The sequence below is a fragment of the Anser brachyrhynchus genome (assembly GCF_964034855.1).
Source record: "Anser brachyrhynchus genome assembly, chromosome: 1".
Classification (NCBI taxonomy): Eukaryota; Metazoa; Chordata; class Aves; order Anseriformes; family Anatidae; genus Anser; species Anser brachyrhynchus.
In genome coordinates this window covers 194,091,070-194,107,701 of record NC_137694.1, presented here as the reverse complement: position 1 = coordinate 194,107,701, position 16,632 = coordinate 194,091,070, and the positions used below count along the sequence as shown (strand labels likewise).

The following is a 16,632-nucleotide window of genomic DNA, read 5'->3' as shown; positions in this document are numbered from 1 at the left end:
GGATGAGGGTCTACTTGCAAAAGGTACTCAAAATACTGAAGCAGGTGGCCAGCGGGAAATAGACTTACCATTTAGGATCTTAAAGTAAAGCAGCAGTTATAAAATAAAGGCAACAAGCACTAACAATCGCTCTGTTGAAATCCATTATCTGCTCTGGCACATCTGATGAGAACAAGCCGGATCAAGAGAGTTTTGAGCAAGGACTAACTGAAAGAAGTGGACTGGTGTGGAGGAAGGCGCTTAACACAGGTTTCCCATGACAAGAGGGTGAGTAGGTTCACTTACAGGGCAGCTTGTTGGACAACTGCAGGAATAAAAGAGGCATTTTCTGTCCAACAGGCAGAAAATATTCAAGTCATGGAAAAAAGCTGTAGCTAGTATGGGGAGAGCAGCCATGGCAGAATAAATGCACAGCACATTTGAGAAAGTAAACAAACTTTGAAAATATTAATATGCACTTTTTAATTTTAAAAAAAAAAAGGCAGCTGTGATGCAAAGTTGCTAAAGCCAACCTGACTTAACAGAGATTCATAAAGAAGGCAAGGGAAATTAGAGTTAACATGTACAGGAAGACAGATGGTTTCAGAGAAAATGTACTGTTTATAAACTTATCTGATTCTGTATTGTTACATTATAGTGATGTAAGTACAGATTCTGGAAATGAAGGAGATTCTGGTTCCAGCACGGGGCAGCGGGTCCTGTTTTCCCTCTTCTTTTTTAAGCACTGATTATGCTCACGAGTGCACTGTCAGTTATTAATAACAACTTTTTCCTCCGTTTACGTACCAGGAAAGGGTTGTGCAACATGTGAAAGTCCCGGACGAGCTACTGAAGTCCTGAGTTTCAGCAAAACCTGAAAAACAGTGGTGTGGGAAGAACAGTGAACTTATAATGGGGAAGCAAACTCAGAGGGAGAAGAGAGGCATCGGAAGTTCTGGAGGCGTATGAATTCCCAGCACCTGACTGTCCTACCAAGAGGAAGGCTTTTAACTCCTACAACGTTCCCTTCCAGGTACTGCTGCTATATTTGGGGTTTGCGATCATGGGACAGAAAAATCTTGGATTCCGACTCCCACACTTCTATTTTAATTTGGAAGCAACTTGCTACTTAAGTCAATAGAGGGGAAATGGGATTTTGCCAATAAGCAACCCAGTGACATCAAGCAGCTCACTTCATTTAAACTCACGTTTGAGCAAACTTAACTCACGCTTACAATGAGTACATTTTAATCAGTTACAAAGGTACTGGAGGTTTACATAATCTGAAACAGGAGATGAGGTCAAAAAGATCTTTTAGACAAACTCACTGGGAACTAGAGTTTACTAAGGAAAAAAGTTAATGTGAAACTCTCTTGTGACTTTAAGTAGTTTCAAAATCAATTCCAGTCTCTCTCTCTTCTTCTGATAATTGCGAATCATTTTCTTCAGTGCCGCAGTGCTTTTAACTGACTCATACACTCCTCAATCACCAGCAAAGCCTTCCATAATAAGCAGCAAAGTGGAACTGCAAGTGTCTAATTCTTTAGTCTTGCTTTCACAAATTTCCTCTTCTAAATTAATATTCTTAGTTGCATTTGGACACCACTCTGACATTTCTGAAACAGCATCAGCATGTCTGGGACTAAGGGTACAAGCATTGTCTTTTTTTTAGTAGAGGTCTCAAACTCTGCACAGCCAAGGAGTAAACCACAGATAGCCTCTTGCACCGAGCCGAATCTTCCAAACCATGCTCAAGCAAACTGGGGATGAGATACACTGAGAAATTGAGCAAATCTTGTGCTGAATAGTAGAATAGACAAAATCATGTCATCCTGCTTATAGACTCTGTCAGCTCTATGAGGGAAGCTTTATTGAAATATATATAGGAAAGCGACACGGCTCTGTTTCTCTAGAATGTTCTAAGTAAATCTATCACATTTTATTGGAAAAATGAAACCTGCAGAACGGCATTTCAGGCTGATATTTCTGCATAGGATTTATTACATGCAAAATTCAGAAATGTAGCCCATTTTCTGCTGGGTGCCCGAAGAATTCTTTACAAACTTCAGTAGTAGGATATGAGTAGGCATTGGAATGGGCTGCCCAGGGAAGTGGTTGAGTCACCATCCCTGGAGGTCTTTAAAAGACGTTTAGATGTAGCCCTTAGCGATATGGTTTAGTGGAGGACTTGTTAGTGTTAGGTCAGAGGTTGGACTGGGTGATCTTGGAGGTCTCTTCCAACCTAGACGATTCTGTGATTCTGTGAGTGACTATCGATTACATACACACTTTGCGCCTGTGAGTAGCGATGGCTTTATGTCATATCGTGTATACGCTCAGTCAGCTAGCAAGCCACAACCGCAACATCATCGCTTCATTCATATCTTCTAACCACCTTCCTGGCGCGCAGCCACGTCTGCACGAACACAGAAGGCACCGTAGGCTGGTGCGAGGTAGATGGATTACTTCATCTCCACACAAGTAACAGCGGGGTGGGAGGAAACACCCCCTATTTAGAACATGGGACGGAAACTGAGCTTTGTACCAACTCTGCCACAGACTCCGTTTGCGGTCCTTGCCAAAGAGCTCTTCCGTCTCTGCTCCTCCACCTGTAAAGCCAAGGACAGTGAGGTACGAGGAGACTCCGGTCGCAAAGCTCTGTCTGTCAGCACCTCGCCGATGGCAGCCGGGCGGCCCTGGAGGACCACACGCCCAGGCCGCGCCGCTGCCATGGCCGGGGGGGTTCAGCACGGAGCCTCCCCTCCAGCACTGGGGTAACGTGTGGGTGCCTCGGGCGCGGCACCATGGCACCCACCGCCGGCCTCGCCCGGTCCCTCACCGGCAGGTGCCGCCCGGCAGGAGGAGGAGGAGGAGGAGGAGGAGGAGGAGGAGGAAGAGGAAGAGGCGGCGGCTGGGCTCGGGGGCCAGGCGGGCTGAGGCCATGAGGCGGGCGGTGGCGGTGGGCGAGGTGGCGGCGACCTTGGCGGGGCGGGCCGGCCTCCGCCCCGCATGGCGGCCAGGTGGGTGCCGGGGGGACGGGGGGGCGGTGGCGGCCATGGCGGCAGCGGCGGCCCCGGGGCCGCCCATTGCTGGGGCCGGGCCGGCGTGCGGGTAAACACGGCCCTGCCCCCGGCGCCTCCCTGAGGTCGCACGGGCGGCAGAGGACGAGGAGGAGGAGGAGGAGCAGCTCGGTGGAGGTAGGAGACGGCGCCGTCCCTCGGCCCCGGGGCCCCGCGGTGCCGGCCCGGGGGTCCCGGGGTGCCCCTGCCCCGCTCGGCGGGCGCTCGGAGCCCCGGAGGGAATTAGAAAGTTGGATCGGGTCCTCTGCTCGCCCCGCCGTTCCCCTTTTTTATTGTTATTTTTAATAAGTCAGGGCGGCGGGGGGCTTCACTCCGCGCTTGTGGGCTGTGCAGGACGTGTAGCCACCCCCGTGGTAGGCAGCCACCTCTGAGAGCACCGCCTGAATCATTTCCAGGTCCAGCCGAGCCTTTCCAGGTGCAGTTTCTCTTTAGAAAAAAAAAAATAATAATTTCCATTCACCTGTGTGTTTTGGACTTCATTCTGCAGACGGGTATGAGTAACGTCGGGCATGTACAGTTGCATTTGTGGCACCGTGACGTTATTTTACAATGCCCTCCGGCAGGGAAACTCGGCTGCTGTGTTTGTGCAGCACCCACAGCAGCCGGTCCCGTCTGGCAGTCCTGTGCCTGGCCAAGGCTTGGTGGTTGTGGTAAGGCCAGGTAGCCCACGTTAGATATTGTTGCTGAAAGTTGGCTTCAGCCAGTCAAGCCATCCCGCTAAACATTGGGTCTCGCTTCTCCACCAGGAGAAGCGTTAAAGTGCTGTGTCCTGTCCTCTTGGTCTGTGTTTGCAGAGTGGAGCCGTAGTTCGTAATTGGGAATCTTCGTGTTACACAATTAATAATGTGCTTCAGAAAGTGCTGGGTGTACAGTCTTTTGATCTGGAAAGAAAATAAACCATTCATGTCTGGGTTTGCAAAGTGCTGGGATGCTGCCTCTTCCACTGTCTCGTTGCCACCTGGCATGTGCCCATAGAGCAATCCAATGAGCTTACTATAACCCTTCTTCTGGGACAGCATTAGATAAATCTTAACAAACTTTTTTTTTTTTTTCTGTGTGAGGATGCTCTGAGATGAGATTCCACCTCAACAAAGTGTAAAGTAGTGAGCAGATCAAAATTCAAGCATGCTGTCGTTTTGAGGAGAATTTGTTATCTCAGTGCAAAACAAGTTCACAGCTATTTTAGTATGCTTACATTACTTTTACAGGTAAATGTGCTTCCTCTTCCTTCTCCCTTCCCCTTCTTTTTCGTTAATTAGAATGATTAGTGTTGAGAAATCAAAAACTTTTTTTTTCTAGTGGAGATAGTTGAACCAATTCAAGGTATCTCATCTCCCTACAAACCTTGCCGTGTTTATGGTTTCAGTCCAATGTGCCCATTTCACTGTTACTACTAAACTAGACATCTGTAGGACAGCAGTTACTCAGTGGTCTTACAATAAACATTACCATTTTTGATCCTTTTAGAAAAACAGTTATAATTTATGAGGTCCTGGTAGATAGAACTTCCCAAAAAAATTTTAGGCATCTCCAATTCGAGAAGCTTTAAAGAAATGTGGTCTTCTGATATAAATGCAAAGAAAAGTGGAGTTTATTTAAGGTATGCAATTTAAAAGCAAGCCCTATACATTCAACCAGACAGAGCATGAAGGATTATCTAGACTTGACTCATCTGTGTATATTGTGCATTTTAGGCTGAACACTGAGCTGAGTAACAGTCCACTGGAGTGATTTCACTGCTCGCTTTTCTGGATTGTACCAAGTGTTTAAAATGTTATTGGTATTCCAGAGCTGTTTATTTCTTTGAAGAAAACTAGGCTAGCAGTTGATGAGACTTGAAAAGACTGGAGACTCAGTTCAGTATTTGATGAAACCATTTGCTGTTTAATTTTACATAGGTAAGTGAAAAACCTTACAAGATTTTCTTCACTGACATCTTACATATCCTACATGCAGCTGAAAATACTCCTTAAGCAAGCTGAAACAGGACAATTCAAAGTCAACTTGAAGTGAAATGAGGAACTTGCTTGGCTCAGGTCGGTTTTTGTTGTATTCAGAAATGGCTACAGATTAAAAAAAAAAAAAAGGAACAGTGCTTGGTAGAAAGGGCACATGTCATTTAGGTTAATTTCTTACGTTAATAAAGTCACAATCTTGTTCAGTATTTTCTGCATCAGCTCTGTAACTTCTGGCTTGAACGAATACTTTGGAAAAAATCATAATAGTAAAAAAAAATCTACCCCCTTCGGTACTTCAAGTCTGTAGATTTTTCACTGCTTATGCTTTTTTTTAATTATAACAGATCCTAATCTGAATTTTCTAGCCTCAGCTACTAACCATGGATCTCACCCTGTATTTTAATTAATTCTTAAAAGCTGAGCTACCTGAAAAAGAATGACAGTAGTAAAAGGGGTGGGGGTAGAGAGTTACAGTAATCAAAGGGAAGGTTGGAAATGGGATATGTAAGGTTATGGCGTAAAATTTACCTTTTTCCTGTTCTGTAAATATTATTCTGCTGCTTTTGCTGTTCGGTGAAGCAGTGTCCCACATGTAGCTAGGAAGTAGTGGATAGGGGTGGGTTTTTTTGTTGTTGTTATTCAGGAGATATTTCCTTGTTCACTCATTTCCGTAGTGTTTGTTGCCATGGCAGCTGCCCAGTGGCCTTATTAGTGATGAAGGTGGTTACACTTCTTTTTTCGTGTCTTGTGATACTGGAAACTATATCTGAGGTACCAGAAGAAACAGATGTTGTACATAGACTGTAGTGAGCTGTTTCTGTGAAAAGACTGAAATGTTTCAGTCCTTGGACTGAAGTTATTGTATAGTTATGTGTTATATTTCTTACTGTGTACTGCGTAGTTATGTTTAAAATGCCTCCCATCTTCAAGCATGCTAAATATTTACAGTGAATGTACTACCACTGCCATATGTTTGAAGTGAGTAACCCATTAGCTGAACAAGCCTCTTTTTTTTTATGCTTGAAAGAATTGACACTTACTGCTTTTTAGTTACTAATTTGTATGTTGAAAGTAGTGTATAAGAAGAGCAGAGGTAAGATGGTGTAACAAGAAGTGGAGTCATTTTTCTTACCCCCCTGCTCATTTCCAGTTAGCACGCAGATAGAAAATCAATTGTAATCTGCTCATAATTGCCTTCCTGCTAGAGTTATGAGGCATCTCTCAAATTTTCCTTCTCTTCCCCCTCCTCCTTTTCTCCTTTTATTTTTTTTCCCCTCTCTCCATGTTTTTCCTCTACATATCTTGTGGAATAGGCAGCTCTGCAGGGTTAGAGGGGGAAAATACCGTATGGATGTTTTCTCCCTTAAAGCTCTGCACCTTTAAGTACCGTTATATAGCATCTTGAGGCTCTGTCAAAAAGCATGTTCTGTGCCATGTTGTTTATTGATGAGCAGAAACTGATGAAGGTTTTCATAACCTTGGGGCTTTCTGCTTAGATGAACTAGGCATTTCCCTTTTTTACCTGTTTTGGGATTGATTACTTCAGGCTGTATCACATTTCTTGTGTAAAAAGGCTGAACTTGCACTACCAAAAATTCAAACTGTATTTTGCCTAGCATAAAGAGCTGGACTTGACACTTGACACTTTGCCACTCTGCAAGGGTATTGTGCTCCCCGGTTAAGGAGTTGTTTTAGCTTTTTGGTAAACTCCAGCTCTATTCATTCTTGTATCACAGCTGCAGAATGAGAATGTTTCGAAAGACTACTTGAAGTTTCAGACTTGTGCATCTGTAGTCCCAACTGGAAAGGTCCAGACAAGAACCTTTCTGAAGTTTGCCACAGGGAGAAAAGCAGCTCGCCCTCTGCAACTGCAGGATTCCTTCTGCCAGGCTCACCGCACAGTCACGCTCCAGACTACCTCTCCTGAGTGCCTGGCTGTGTTGGGGTTGTTTTTTCTTGATTTATGATTCCAGTGTACCACTTGAAGATTTCACATTCGTCAGCTTCCTCCCTGGGAGGAGAGGTGTCTGTTTATGTATACATGTAGGTAGATACAGATGAAGAACAAAATGCTAGACCATCCCCAGGGTCTGTTGTCCTTTAAATGTAGAAACATCATACATGCTCAGGAAATACAGTTCCCAATACCTTTGTTTTAACCCAAAGTGATTTGGGTCTGAGTTCTTTCAGGATAAATAGGCATAAAACTTCAGCAAGAGTGTACAAACTAAAAATGCATTCTCATAAAATAGTTTTATTGAGCCTGGATAGAGAGAAAAGTAAAGCTATGCTCAGAAGGAGGGATTTTACTTCTGTGGAAGTTGGTATTTTGAGAAAAGCAGGGAAAAGCGAGGAAGAGACAAAGCAAGACATGAAGTGGTTGGGAGTGAAGGAGAATTTAGTGGTCATTAGTAATCCTCCCAGAGGAAGAAATACAGCAATTTCTTTTGGTATGAAAGGAATGTCTTAGGAGGTGGTTGAAAGTTGCAGAGTGGTGCCAAAGATTGGGGAAGTTAGTGAAGCTGGAGGTGTTCAACAGCACATGTGACACAAGTTTCTGCAAATACCTGAAAAGCAGTCTGCTTGCTGCAAGCAGCTAAAGCTCCGAGGCTGGCAAGAGTCTGAAATCCTTGAGTGCTTTAGTAATTGACTAAAACTGTCATGATAGTTCCTAAAAGACCATTTCTGTGAGCCATCCTCCCATAAGAGCTATAAAAAGTGATGTGTTAAGTTGAGAAATCAATGAATCAGTTCTCGAGGCAAAATGCCGTGAAACTTTGAAATTTTGTGATGAGTTGAAAATTACTGCTCTGCTGTCACTTAGTCCTTTCATCTTAGGACTAATTAAATTTGGTGGTTTTGGCTAAGACTGGCTGGAGAAGGGACAGATTGCAATTCCGTTAATAGAAACTACTTTTCTAGCTTCCTTTTGTTCTGCAAGCTTCTGTTTATACAAGTAGCTGGTATCTATAAACCCTTGTCTCTCTGCTTTCCTAGTTGCTGTTACGTTTGGTGCCCTGTCTCTGACAGGGCTCTCGAATCCTTCTCATCTGTGAAGTTACTCGAACCACTGAGTTACCTACTCCTTCCTGCGCAGAGCATCGAAGCATAGCCTCATCCTCGGTGAGAGATGTTTCCCTGGTAAAGTGCCACCAGCGCTTTCACGGAGATCTCCACTTTATCGAAGTGGAGGGTCTGAGAGCTCACAGACTGCAGCCACATCCCCTAAAGGCCCTCCCAGCTCAAAATGCTCAACCGAGTTAAAAACCTGAGATAATTTCTCCGTCAGCCGTAATTCCAATACATAAGGTTTGTCTTGCCAGATGCACCTCTGGAAATGGTTTCTTCTGGCTGGGGAAGGGCTGTGATTTACAAATGCCCAGGGCAGTGCACCTGGGTTCCTGAGTCTCTATAGCAGCTGCTCTGGGATTGTTGCTGCTACCCTTGCTGGGCTGCCAGCCGAGCTGCGTGTTGGTCCTGCTGCTGTAAGATTAAAATCAGAGTTTTCTGCTTCAGCTGTTGTTTCCCCAGCCACTTGATCAGTTGTCTGTTAATAGCTTTTTATGGTAGCCATCGCTTGGAAACTAACATCTGATATCGTGTGTGCATTGGCAGAGCTTTCATCTGGTTCCAGCAAGAGGCTGTGTGGCTCATGAGTGTGGTGCCCGGTAGCTGCAGCTTGATCTTAATTCCAAAACTCATTCAAAGTTAGGCTGTTTCTTCTGAACTCTGCCTTCTTCTCTGAGGGGGCCATCCCTTGTGTTAGGAGTGGAACTTGGTAAGCTTCCCTTGCCCGATAACTTATGAGACATTAAACTGTAGTTCCTCACGGAAATCGAGCGTGTGTTTGCACTGTGGAGTTAGGCAGCCAGCCTTTTTCCACGACTCAGAATAATTGCACTTTGGCTTTGTTAGTCCCGTGTGTGGCCTCTCCATAAGGTTCTGTTCAGCGTTTGGTGATGGGCCTCCATCTGATTTGTTTCATAAAGCTGGCAGCTCCAAGGTTTCGTGAGGCCGTTGTAGCGGTCTGTAGCTCACGTGGAACTGCATGAAACACCAGCCTCTGGAGTTTTTGATTCCGTCAAGGTGGTGCAGATGCGCAGAGGTGGCTCTGGCTTCGTTTCTCTGCTGATGAGAACACCTTGCTAGGGTTCAGAGGGTAGCATGTTACAAATCGGTTACCTGTTGACGTGTACAGGAAGGGCCTCAGGTAAGCAAACTCATTCACAAGAGAACAAGTGTCATCATCTTACTGTGATCTTTCTGCACTCTATGTACAGAAAGCGGTTCGAATTGCTCGTGTGCAGCTTGGACGCACTCATCGGTGTGCCTGGGGGAGCACTGGAAGCAGATGCCTCCAGCAGGCATTGTGAGTAGAGTTTAGTTCATCTGCTAACATGGAAGGCTTTTGTGGAAAGTGAAGCCTCACCGCCTGATAAGCACAAGATGATGTTGCAGAAATAGGTAATAAGGCCAAGCGTGCTGCATTAGCAAGAGTGCAGCCAGCAGATGCGCAGCGTGATTGTTCGCCTCGTTTTGGCACTCAGGATGTCGCCCTTGGAGCACCGTGCCCAGGTTTGGTCTCTGAAGGGCAGGAGACATGGACTTGCTGAAGCAAATCCAGAGGGCGGCTCCCAGCATGTGCAGGGGGCTGAAGTACATCACGCACGAGGAGAGGCTGGGAAGCCCAAATTTGTTTGGCCTTGGTAAGAGAAGTTTCAGGGGAATCTTATGGCTCTCTTCAGGTATATAACCTGAGGGTGTAGAGAAGACAGAAATGCTCCATGTAGAGGTATGGACCACAAGGACAGCAGCCAGCAGTCACAAGTCACAGTGAAGAAATTCTCACTGGCCATAAAGAAAAATGTTCTCCACATGAAGGTATTTAAACACTGGGGCAGGCACTTAGGGAGGCTGTGGGATCTGCAGCCTTGGAAATTGACTGGAAGCTTGACTGGAAAAGGTGCCGAGCGACCTGCTGTAGCTGCCCTTGCTTTGAGTTTCATGGGATTTGTTGAACTAGTTGGCCTCTGGAGATCCCTTCCAAACTAAATTATTTAATTCTAAATGCAGCATCACTCAGTGTATGAAGGTGGAATTCAGGAAAGGAAAATGTGAGTTCGGGGAGCCAAAAAGAATCAAAATGTATTAACTTTAATGGAGGACTATGTACAGGTATTCATTCACAGGACAAAAATCTGGTTTGCTTTCCAACTTTAAAAATAAAATGATAAAGTGGGGACTAAACATAGAGGAAATCTGGTCTGCAATGTTCATTTCTAATTTAAAAGTTGCAACCTTCTGAGCTTGGAACAAAATGAATCTGCAACTTTGAAGACCTACAAAGGTTATTTAAAATCACTACCAGATGGTTTGTCTCTTCTTGATATATTAGGTTATTAAACAAAAGTGGCCAAACTGTTTTATTAATATGTAAAATTAGGATTTTAAAGGCTGGTGCGCATAGCTTAGTGTGTGGACTTCCCGGTGGGTTCTCCTGGGTTCTGGGATACAGCAATCTGAAGAAAACCCGTACCTAGATGACAGGTAATCAAATCGACCTCTGGGTAGCTATTTTCTCGTTATTTATTTTTGAGCTTGGATTTGCAGCTACAGTAACCTACTTACTATATGATCTGGCTATTGTTACTATTTGTCAGTGCTATTAAAAGATTCCCCAGAAAGCAGGAAAGAATTATATACTGTGTGTGTCTCAGCAAACTGCATTTGCTGTCTCTTTCTTAATTCTTTACTTTAAAAATCTGAGTAAAAATTTGAACCTTAACATATTTTTTTTGGCTTTTTCATCCCTGTAGAGAGTGAATTGTAAAGTTGAAAGTCTTGCAGAAAATCTGCTGCTGGCAGCTCTCTCGGAGAAGGCTCCAGTCCAAAATGACAACTGCAGCAGTGTGGTACAGGCACAGGAATTGTCTCTCAAATAAGCATAGCCCTGTGAAGCCATTTAGGGCTACACAGAGTCCAACCAACACCTTGAACTCTGTCCAGGAACCCTGGAGATTAAGGAGCTCTGTTGCCAGCAGCATGACCTGAAACACAACCTGCCTGTGTCGCTAGACAGTTTGAGAAGCCTATTTTCCTCCGACACTCCTTTCAAACTCTTAATAATAGCATGGCACAGATAAAAGATGTTAGGTTGACTAGTGAAGTCTCTTAAATTTGTATTTAAATGAAGACAATACTTTTTTTTTTTTCCACTTAACCATGTTAGTTTTGTTAGCGGATTTTCTTCTGACAGAACAAATTTGAATAAAAGTACTTTGCTAAGCATGACGGCGTACACTTTGTACAGTTGTAGGCATTGTCTGGCCGCCCAATATTGTCACAAGGAAAGTTAATTAGACAGTTCAGATTTTCATGTTCAGAAAGCACCCAGACACCGTGACTCATTCTGGAAGTGGGAAGAGATCAAATCCAACGTGTATCGCCGGAAACTCCTTTTTTGTCTCTAGAGCGATTTGTATGTCAGTGTCTCTGCCTCGATTCATGAGGAAATAAATAAAAATAAGGAAGGAATGAAACAATGTCCTCTGGCAGTGATCTTAAACTAATTGTCGTCATCTAGTTTGTGGCGGAAATCTGCATGTTCCGCGCTGCCCTGGTGTTGATGAGAGCAGTTGATCAGCAGCCACCCTTGTGCACGATGGGCTTTCGACATCGTGGTTTGCAATCAGAAGGAAAAACTTAGTAGTAGAGCTGGAAGGCGCAGGTTGGAAGCTGCTTCTCCTGGTTTTCTTTAGCAAGCTGTATAAAAATAGGATAGACCCGTAAGTGGCTACAGACTGGAATTTGATAACCACCGGCAGGTGATTTTTCTGTCTTTTTTTTTTTTAAGGATTTTTAATCTGGGTAATTTTCTTAATAACAACATATTGTAGGCTCTTGCATCACCAAAAAGAGCAGAAATAAATATAAGATACTAGATTACAGTGCATTTCTAAAGAAAGCTTCTGAACTTACCCTCAGTGCTAGTGGCAGCTGTTGTATTTTTCCATGATATTTGCATTTTTAAGGGGGGGGGAATTCTCTCCCTCGGGAGACTGTAACTGAGGGAACGATCCTAAAAGAAGGTCTACAGGGTTGGTGGGTCTTGCTCAGGGTTGTATCTCAACAGGGAGTGAAAGTATCTTCTTCTACAGACATAGACATAGTTTCAAAATCAAACCTCGAGTGACCTCGAGTGGGAATGGTGAAATTTCATTTACATCCTGTAAAAAAGAACATTTTCCTGATACAGTTTGGATTGCTCTTGTGTGTCTATTTCCCCAAAACACCAAGAATTTCTGGTCACCTGACTTACTCTTCTTGGAAGCAGGACTTCTGTGGCTATGTCCTCTGTGTGTGCGTGCACTGGTTTATTTGTGCAGGTGTGGTCATGTAATTTGGTTGTTTGTGCCTGGTTTTAACCATGCTTCAGTCGGAGCATCGCTTAAACATGGGAAAACCCTCGTGCTAGCTGCGTGCCTTTGCTGCAGAGAAGGCAAATGGTATTCTGGGCTGTATCAGGCAAAGTTGAACCAGCAGATCAAGGGACAGGATCCTTCCCTCTCAGCACTGGTGGGGCCACACCTGGAGTGCTGGGTCCAGTTCTGGGCTCCCCAGTACCAGAGGGACCTGGGCATACTGGAGAGAGCCCAAGGCAGGGCCGCCAGGATGATGAAGGCACTGGAGCATCTCTGCTGTGAGGAGAGGCTGGGAGAGCTGGGGCTGCTCAGCCTGGAGAAGAGGAGGCTCAGGGGGATCTCATCCGTGTCCCTCAATCCCTGAAGGGAGGGTGCAGAGAGGACAGAGCCAGGCTCTGCTCGGTGACCCCCAGAGAGGCTGTGGGGTCTCCTTGGGGATCTCCAAAAGCCGCCTGGACGTGGCCCTGGGCAGCCTGCTCTGGGTGTCCCTGCTTGGGCAGGCGTGGCACCAGGGACCTCCAGAGGTCCAACCTCAACCTGTGATGCTGTGATTCCTTGGAAGAAGCACTGGTTATGGATCCATGCCTGCAATGGATATCTGAAGTTGTGCGGCTGAGGCAACTACCTTTCCATTATCTTCTTAGTTAAGTGTGGTGTTTTCTTTGTTTGTTTCTTTTGTCGCATCATCAAAACTATTCGCTGTCAGAATGAAGCTCTTGGCCCAAGAAAACGTGCTTCATTTCAGGAGTTGCTCGGTGTGATGCTGAAGGGTGACTGCAGTGTTTCTGCTCTGTGCTTTCTGCACAGTTGGCTGATGGAGCTCGATCCCGTCGGCCTCCTTAAGTAGGCAGGCTGTAGCTGGGGGCAGCTGCATGTGGGCACCATGTCATCTCATGGCAAAGAGCCTGTGGTCACGGCCTTTGTCTACCCACAGATGAGGAAAGACTGCAGCTGTTCATATGCATGGTCAGCAAAGAAATAATTGCTACTTCTGGAAAAGAAAAAGCTGAAGTTTTTCCTCTCCTCTTTAAAACATATTAGAGGATGTGATGAATTGAGCAACAGCTTGCTCAAGTCTTGCATGCTGTCAATACTGGTGATCTAACAGGCTTATACTGGGAACTTGTTGACCTCTTTTAAGGTGATGGCCTGGTGGAAAGTGCATCTCTACCTTGTTAAACTTTAAGGATAACTACAGGCACCTTTAGTTGTCTTTCCAAAATTGAAGTAACTCTTTGCCGCTCCGCTTTTTGCGTTTGGAAGTGGTTTTATATATCTTCCTATGGAGAAATCACATTTCACTTTCAAATGCAATTGATACTTTAAAAATATTTTTTTGAAGGGTAGCTATTTTCTCTAGGCAGAGCATTACTCATCTTTATCATAACATCAGTTGTGTTTCTGAATTCTAGGGAGTTTTTACTGGTCGGTTAGTTCTCTCCTCTGCGTGGCTGTAAGAGTGGCGGTGGTTTTTTGTTTGTTTGTTTTGTGACCACATGTGGATTGAGTCTAGAGTGCCACTTAACCATTTCTCCAAACTAAGCGTACTTCTCTCAAAGTGCTGAGCTTGAGATACTTGGCATCACTCAAGATACTGACTGGTGAAGAGGAATTTCTGCTGTATTTCATAGCATCATATCATAGGATGGCTCGGGTTGGTAGGGACCTTACAGACCATCCAGTTCCAGCCCCCTGCCATGGGCAGGGATGCCACCCACTAGATCAGGTTGCCCAGGGCCTCGTCCAGCCTGGTCTTGAACGCCTGTTTCCACCTCATCATTTGGAATATAAGCTTTTCCCTTGTAGCTCCCAAGTACAATAGTCAATGTAGGATATTTTGCAATGTGAGCTTTGTCTTAGTATACAACCTTTGTCTCTCTTTCGTAAATGCAATGTTATGTGCTTGATTTAACTTGTACAGTCTATTCTTGTGAATACATCGGTTATTACTGGAGACTTAGCATAAAGTTCTACAATAAAAGATAATGAAATGCTTTAGTAGGCAAATCATCTAATTGCTGCAACCGTAGCCCTGGAGTTACAGAATGACCACTCTGTATGCTTGCATACAATCATTTCTTTTTTTAAAGGCTTTGTCTTCATGCTTGAAATGACAAGGGTTGTTTGAAAGTAGAAGACGACTTCTAATTTTTTTCTTTTTTGTCCCCCAGTTTCCATTATAGTAGTACTTCCCAAATACTGCTGGCCTAGGCAGTCCAGATTTTCCAGCTGCTCCAGCTCTGTCTCTGTGGTCCCTCAGACCCTCCCAGGTGTGCATTTCGGACCTGGCTGTGCAGCAGTGACCAGGAGGGGACACTTCCCTCCCCACCCCTTGCCCAGCTGAGGGGCTTACCCCGGGCTGCACCCCTACAGCATCCTACACCTGGCTCTGTGCTCTCCTCAAGTCTCCTCCTGCCTCTTAGTCCGAGTTATCCCACCACCTCCAGCCAGTTCATGATTTTGGGCTAGCCTGCTGCTCAGTCAAGTGGTGTTAGAGACCCGATGAGTGCTGTACGCAGTGTGGGATCTGTGGGAGCCACGAGAAGTAGGTGTTTGGAGCTTCCCCATCTTGAAAGGTCAGAAGTTTGAAGAACTGCCATATGCTGTATTTTGGTGACGGGGTTTAACTTCGTGACTCTTTGTATTTTAAATGAGGTAATAGGAGGTTGCTGAGCTAGTCAAGTTATTGGATTTGCAGGTTTTAGCAAAGAAGTAGAGCCCTCTTTGTTCATTTGCACTGTGTACTTTCGAGTGATTCTATTGTAGCCCGTCACAGATGTGACAGGAGACCCACATTGTTTCTTACTGAGGTTTCTTTGTTGACCTCCTCAATCCCAGTAGGAAGCCTAGTGTACTGGTTAAAACCTTAATATGAATGCTTTGCTGTCATTGCAAACATGATTTAATAGGATGATCTGACATTTTGTAAACCTTCGACAGCACAACTTCTTTCAGGGGCGAGCTGAGAAAATTCTTCAAGTACAGGCAGCTGTTTTACGTAACTGACATCATGCAAAAAATGTTTTCTTAATTCATGCAACTGCAGCTTGTTAGAATACTTTATGCAAATGAAACAATATAACACAAGTCTTGAGATTGTTCTGAGTTTAGTCACAGTCAGGGCTGCAGCGTGGCGTTAGCATGAAGATTTATCAGCAGCCGACGTTCAGACCTGGTGCCCAGAAGACACGCAGTTGCAGTATGGAAAGTTGCTTTGTAGTGTAGGGTTTTTGTTTGTTTCGTGTGTTGTTTTTTTTGTTTGTTATTGTACTTATTGTTACTGCAGAAGACATTGAGGGGACCCATCTTAGCAAGTAAACTTGCAGAACTTACACCCTTCTTTTTAAGGTAGGTTTTCAAGCCAAATCATATTCATGTCCTAATTGTGTGTGTGCAGCCATAAGTACACCATTTATGTGCTGGGAAGTTCTCAGTTTGTATGTAAATGGTATCTTTCTTGCCCTCTGCCAAAACAGGCCTTTCTGGTATCATGGAAGAAGTGCCTGGCTCTAATCAGGGAGATACTAAACTAATGACTAGCCAAGTGATCCTGCTTGCTTTTAAGGGCAGTTCTTGGGCATAGGGGAACTGGACTGGCTTCTTATTTTGTCTACAGAAGTTTTAACATGCTTAACGTTATCCAATACCGGCAACTGAGGTAGTCTAAATACCACAGCAGGGACTGATTAGCTTTTTCAGATCACTGCTTTTATTTGCTGTTTGCAAAGAGGCTTAATCCAGTGCTGGAGATCAGGCTTCCCACTGTGCTCGTGGGTAGCTTTCCCTCAGTCTTTGTGTTCACAGTGGCAGAAATTAGTGAGGAGTCTCCTCCTGCCGCCGACTCAAAAGCCCCAAAATAGTGGTGCTAGCTGTTGTTCTCGGGAGTGTTTAGTGGACAGTGCAGAGGAACTAAACTTGGGGGTCCTGATCTTCGGTTTTGTATCTGGACGTATGGTAAAGTCATCAGGTAGTAGCATGATGGTGTGTGGTTTCGTTTACAGTCTTGAATCACTAATATCCACGTAAAGCTCTGGGAAATCACCCAGAGAGGTCTAACAAACCTATTCACATTCGTTACTTCTTCTAAATCACAGCTGAAGTTTCCCAGCAGGTCGCCTGTCTTCCCAGGCAGACGAGAACAGCTGACCCTGTGGTTTTCAGTAGTGCTTTCAGCCACGTGCAGATGCTGAAGGT

The 16,632-nt window shown here is 44.8% G+C and overlaps 1 protein-coding gene across 12 annotated transcripts in view; it reads left to right on the top strand.

The window, feature by feature from the left end:
* The first annotated feature begins 245 nt into the window (after nt 1-245).
* Nucleotides 246-16,632, top strand: part of ZC3H12C (zinc finger CCCH-type containing 12C) — a 47,726-nt gene continuing 31,339 nt past the window's right edge. Inside the window, exons 1-2 of one of the 12 annotated variants that reach the window (XM_080580406.1) lie at nt 3,481-4,267; nt 4,958-5,095. Coding sequence is in view for 3 of the 12 variants with exons in the window: in XM_080580405.1 (XP_080436531.1) it covers nt 2,500-2,610 (111 nt within the window). In the remaining 9 variants the exon portion in view is untranslated. The other 11 variants (XM_080580417.1, XM_080580416.1, XM_080580408.1 and 8 more) reach the window with 11 other exon arrangements.